The sequence below is a fragment of the Bombyx mandarina genome, chromosome 01, assembly GCF_030267445.1.
Source record: "Bombyx mandarina strain Sakado chromosome 01, ASM3026744v2".
Classification (NCBI taxonomy): domain Eukaryota; kingdom Metazoa; phylum Arthropoda; class Insecta; order Lepidoptera; family Bombycidae; genus Bombyx; species Bombyx mandarina.
In genome coordinates, this window is record NC_143208.1 from 9,555,494 (window position 1) to 9,561,542 (window position 6,049).

General features: G+C 40.3%; 1 protein-coding gene across 1 annotated transcript; it reads right to left on the minus strand.

Moving 5' to 3' along the window:
- Positions 1–2,694, minus strand: LOC114245156 (uncharacterized). Its single transcript, XM_028177200.2, has 3 exons — positions 2,429–2,694; positions 1,043–1,103; positions 1–952 (listed from the first exon to the last, which is right to left on the minus strand). The coding sequence occupies exons 1-3, from the start codon at positions 2,531–2,533 to the stop codon at positions 411–413; spliced, it is 708 nt and encodes a 235-aa protein (XP_028033001.2). The 5' UTR covers positions 2,534–2,694; the 3' UTR covers positions 1–410.
- Between the last annotated feature and the right edge of the window lie 3,355 nt (positions 2,695–6,049).

The window sequence follows — 6,049 nt, forward strand, 5'->3', positions numbered from 1 at the left end:
AATGGCCTTCACTAGTTTTTATGAAAACGAATCGAAAGAAAACTAGAGTTTGTTTAATTATAACAAGCTTTATTTTAAATACAAAATACATACACTTTAATACTACAATTTAATACTTATTTGTCAATTTAATACTGTCTGCTCTAAAACTTTAACAAAAATTTTATTATGTGGTTTGTAAGTTTATTAAATATATGGTTTTTTTTTTAATTTAGTGTTGTAATTTGATACAAGTATGTAGCTTAAAATAAATTAAATCATAACAGACAGTAGACAGTTATCAATCCACTATTTATACAAATTTGATAACTGAACAAAAAGAGGAAAATCGGAGTTCACAATTTTTTTTTATTATGTAGGGTTTCGAGCATACTTGTTTTCAGTTAGAAATTATTACTAATATATCAAATTTATTTAGGTATTATCGATTTTAAGAATCGTTCCCAAAATGAAGGCCGTCGGGTGGTTGTGGTATAAATTAAAGGTACAGGGGGTATACAAAATTTAAACGGTTTTCGCGGTTTCATCACGAACGGATAGGGATGTAGAGCTGGCGATGATGTCGTCCCTATGAGACTTATAGTGGGCCTTGGAAACTCTAATGGAGAACTTTTTACTATGTGACTTTGACTGGCGCCTCCTAGGTAGATAATAGGTATAGAACTATGTCTCATTGGCCTTCTTGGAGGTTTAGTTGATGTCGGTCTAACAGTAGAAGTCGTTTCAATGATTTCATGAAATACGGAATCATCATAATCCCTGTTATCATCGGGAAATGGTGCAATAAATACGACTTGTTTCAAGCTGTTAATATCCTGCACTAATTTAGCATGTTCTTTCACAATGTCATCAGCGCTCGGCGGTAAAAGATTATTATATCTACGAGAAATTTTTTTCGTTAACGAAGGCTGTTGTAACATTTTTTCACCTAAATCAGTACTTCTGCGCCAACCTACGATATAAAACATTATTAAACATAAGTAATAATTTAATACTTCTATTATTATTATTATTTGATTATTTTGACTTTTTTTATAATTACCTGCGTGTATTAGATCAGGAAAGTGATCGATATTAAATTTGGAGTATCCTGCACAGTTTACCTGCAACAAAACCCATCAGCAAATCACATCAATGCGAAAAGGCAATAGAATTCCCGTTAAGGAGACTTAGTAGTTCAGTTTAAAAGTAAGCAATGCGTTCGTGTGCACAAGTTATCGGTAACTGCTCTCAGGTGTATGTATCTATATTTACACGCTTTGGTAATTACACAAGTAAATGTTGCATGTCGTGAATTAAGTGACAAAACAGAAAACATAGGCGACAGAAACTCGGAAACAGGATTTTACGCAAAATCCATAACATCTTTGAATATTTTTATACAAATCTACCGTTTTATTTTATCTGGTCAAACATTGCATTGTTTTGGGTTTTCAGGACAGCTCTGTCATAGTACCGCTCAGTATCAAACCACAGATGACGCACATGTAGTTTCAACAAATTAATGTGATAGTTGGACAGTAGATCAGATAGCAATGTTTCACAAATAGAAAATAAGTATTATAATTTTTGTCATCGTAGGCAGAGGAGCACGCGATCCATCTGATGGTGAGTGATCACAATATGATGTGATTTCAATATACATCAGCAATCACTCATATACATCAGCAATCACTCTCTTCAAACCTTGTTTAAAGACATGTCATAGCGTTCAAAAAACACGAGAACGAATTCCAGGGCCAAAAGGATCTTTGGAATACTGTAGATCAACACAGAGGAACTTCCGGCCCACCTAGTGGTAGTAGTAGTGGTTTTTCATAATACCATTAACAATATTTTTTCTAACTACAATTTTCATGACCAGTAGTAAAAATCGCTTATTTCCCAACTTATCTAATTGTCAATAAAAACAATATATCATGTCGGTCTTGTAATTACGACGCTATTGGAAGCGTGATATTCGTTCATAATTAGTAATTAAACTCGTAAGTTAGCACGTTATCTATATGGACACTAACTTACTATTAAACACGCACAAATATAATAAGTAACATTTCTCTTTTCCACTTAAGACTTTCTTGCTATTAAACCTTAAAAATTCTCATTTTGTTCTAACATTAGTTAGTAGTTTTCGTAAGTAATGTTTAATTTTAGGGAACAGGAAAGTATACTCTATATTGTAATGAATCACTCTATATATAAAATCAGGTAAATTCTGATTAAGTCTTTAAATAATAATATCTTGGATAAATTCAATTTTCGTAGGTTTACACAAAAAAAAACGATTTCTGAAAATCGAATAACTATATTCGTTTTAAAATTTATTTAATAAATTTAAGTTTGAGTGAAGCATCGAAAAACAGCAGTTCGCCGATCGAACAGCCCAAATTTCGCAGAAATGCTATTAAACAACTAAATTAAAATGTACCTCTGTAGGTTGCGTAAAAAGCCGTTTCTGCGTGAAGTAGCCAATGTCAAGGGTTCCGCCGACAAGTAACACCGAAGCTTGCCATAATACCAACCACCGCCACATCTTTGCACTACTGTCTAACTATACCGACTGCATCGAACAATACCACCACCTCTCAACACTTACCTAGTCTATTGCATGCTGTATTTCTAGAGGCTAGTTAGTTCGATTAGTTACGTTTAGATATTATTTCGAGCACTATGGTAATACTTTTTTTTTTTTTTTTTTTCGTGTAGAGGGCCGAACCTCCTACGAGGTCCCCGCGCGAAAGGGGCGCGCGGGGTATGTGAGACTCAACGATCTGCATGGTGTTGTGAGCAGACCGCGGGCCCAAGGATTTTAGGGCCCACCCACTAAACGACTCCCCTGCACTCTTACACCCGACGTCCGATCCCCTCCGAGGTCAGAACCCGAATGAGGTAGGGGGGCTACCGCGGTCAACACTACAACCAGACGGCGCAGCTCACCCCAAGGACGCCCAGCCGACGGAGCCTTCGAGGCGAATCGAAGGCTCTGAAACGTCGGCCGTCTCGGTACGGCAGCCCGTCGGGCCGCCCAGACGGTGCCGCTGGTGTCCCGGAATACCCCGCTGGACCAGAACCAGCCTGCCGGGTCGGGACGCGATACACCGTCGACCGGTCGCTCTATTCACTCCACGGCAGCGCGCTAGAGTGCTGGTAGCGCGCCGCGCGGCCTCACCCCCTCAGGTCGCCCCTTGACCTTCACCGGGGGGAGGCCGCCACCTACAGGGGCCGGGACGTACGGGCGTATTCCCGCCTCCGGCCCCCGGCTCGACGGCGACGGATCGGTGCGGAAAGGGAAGAGCTCTCCCTCTCTCGCTCCGCCGCCTCCTTCTGCGAGATGGTGGACTCGCAGAAGTCGAGCATCGCCTTCCAGGACGCGTCGCTGCCGAGCATCGTAGCCACGACGCGCGGCAGCGAGAGGTCCTCTCCTATGACCGCGACGAGGGCGGCGCGTTGCTCGTCGAATCCAGAGCAACGCGCCAATGTGTGTTCCGCTGTGTCTTCCTCGTCGCGGTCCGCGCAGTGGTGGCACTGCGCCGTCGGTTCCCTTCCGGCTATTTTGAAGAGGTACCGGCCAAAACACCCATGGCCGGTCAACATCTGCGTCAGCCGGAAGGTGAGGCATCCGCGGTCGCGGCCCACCCAGCCCGCGAGAACTGGGCGGACCGCCTCGACGGTACGGATGCCGGCCGACGGGTCCGCCAAGCGGCGAGACCACGACTCCAGCACGAACCGCCGAGATTGGAGCCTCCGCGCTCGAACTACTCCTTCGCCGGGGCGCCCTTCCCCTCTAGAGCGGAGGTCGCTACGCCACCTGTAATCGGCAGCGAGCGCCTCCGCCTCCAGGTCCCAGGGTGGCGCCCCGGCGAGCAAGCACGCCGCCTCGAAGGAGACGGTTGTTTTAACCTTTTTTTTTTATTGCTTAGATGTGTGGACGAGCTCACAGCCCACCTCGTGTTAAGTGGTTACTGGAGCCCATAGACATCTACAACGTAAATTGCGCCACACACCTTGAGATATAGTTCCAAGGTCTCAGTATAGTCACAACGGCTGCCACACCCGTCAAACAGAAACGCATTACTGCTTCACGGCAGAAACAGGCGGGGCGGTGGTACTTACCCGTGCGGACTCACAAGAGGTCCTCACAAGAGTCAATAAGATAATATGGATACCTACCTACCAAAAATTTGTTATCTCTCACTACACAAATTTATGTACAGATTTTATGTTATTCCTTTATTACTCCGAATGCCGTTCTTAAGTACCGTAAACGCTATTTATTTAGAAAAAAAAAAATTCTCACCTACCTCAACGTTTGAAGCGCGATTATTTCACTCGATAGGGTTGTAAGGACGTCTAACTCGCTACTCCAACGATTGTTCAAAAAACAGGAAAAGGGAAGGATAAAACGCACTATTTTAGATAACTTTACTATTTGACGTCTGACAATAATGGTTGAATAAAGATATCATTTCCATTGCGATAACGATCTCCCCTTTCTCGTAGCAGTTTAACTTGCGGAGTAATCATTAAACACTGTACTAATTTGGCAAAGTAGGGGAATGTGGGGGATATACGAACACCTAAGGGAAAACTTAAATAAAACAATGGAATTTAATCAGATTTTTTTAATTTTTTTTAGTGTAAAGTTTACTTATCTGTCTAACTTATTCACTAATCATCATTTATATTTTTTTAATAAATTGCAACAATATGAAAGAAAAACAAAACCCTTAGTGTTCGGCTTTGCCCGACATCAGTCGGGTAAATACGAACACCAAGCGGGGTGATTACGAACTAAGATTATTAACGACATAGATCACACCACATTTAAAACCCCACGATGTTGACTGTCCGTCAGTACAACTCTCGTGAGCCCATCTTTTGCACACATAACACACAATCTAGTCTTCAACGGGAGGATCAATTTAATTATCTCTACAAAAAATACAAAAGTAGTCTTTATTTTTTTTTTCGCCTTTTTCTTTTTTTTTCGTGTTTTGACTAGAGTCACTAAAGTCTTTTTTTATATTGTTCAAATTCTTTAATAATCTTTCATACTCCTTGCTTGAAGGTGTTCTCTCATTACATTTCAGTCTTTTTATTTGGGTTCCTTTTTTGCCATCTTTCCGTTTTCTTCTTGATTTCTTACGTTTCCTGATTGTCTGTAAATAAAGGTTTTCATCCAGACCATGGCTGTATTAACACTTCTTTCATTAGATGGTCAAAATTAGTGGTTTTTGAAACATTATATGTTTACGCAGGGAGAGTTTTTTGGTTTTAACATCGTCTATAGCCTTTTTGAGATCTTCTAAACTATACTTCAGTTCGTTATTTCTTTTGTAAGTACAAGGCATCTGTAATAATATTTAAAAAAAAGTTGAACGGGGTACCAACAAACGGGAGTGGGGTAACGGCGAATGTTCGAGATTGCCCGACATGGAGTGTTCGTCTTTACCCCGCGGAATCGAAAATAATTAAAGGTCAAAAAACAATTTTGGTTAAATTTATTTTGCCTACTACATCATTATCATTTAGCTGAGTAATATGTGATTATTCCACTATGTAAAAGCCGAATTATTATTGTAGATAGAAATAAAGTTACATCAACTTGAATTTATCAAAAAATTACATCTAAAACATACAAAATATTGAAAAATGCATACCTTTTTAAGTACGTGCGTCCGCATTTCCCGTGTTATTGACTGGTATCAGTGGTGGCGTGATCTCCGAAATGGCGGCAAATAAAATTAGGATATATCTTTCTAACATATTAGAACCATTGAATTCGGCATTACCCAGCGTTCGCGTTTCCCCCACTTTCCCCTACTACAAATTGTACATTTTAAAAGATTTAGGAATAATTACCTGGCAAATATTTAAGTAAAGCAATTTATAGGATAGAAAACAAAACTGTAAAATAAATTCATTTGAACATTTTCTGTACGCTGAATTTGTTTCCTGGTTATTCCTTACTATCGCGACTGCTTTATTATAAAATATATTTTTGCTTGATCTGTAATTAATTTTATTAGTTACACTATTAAAACATCAA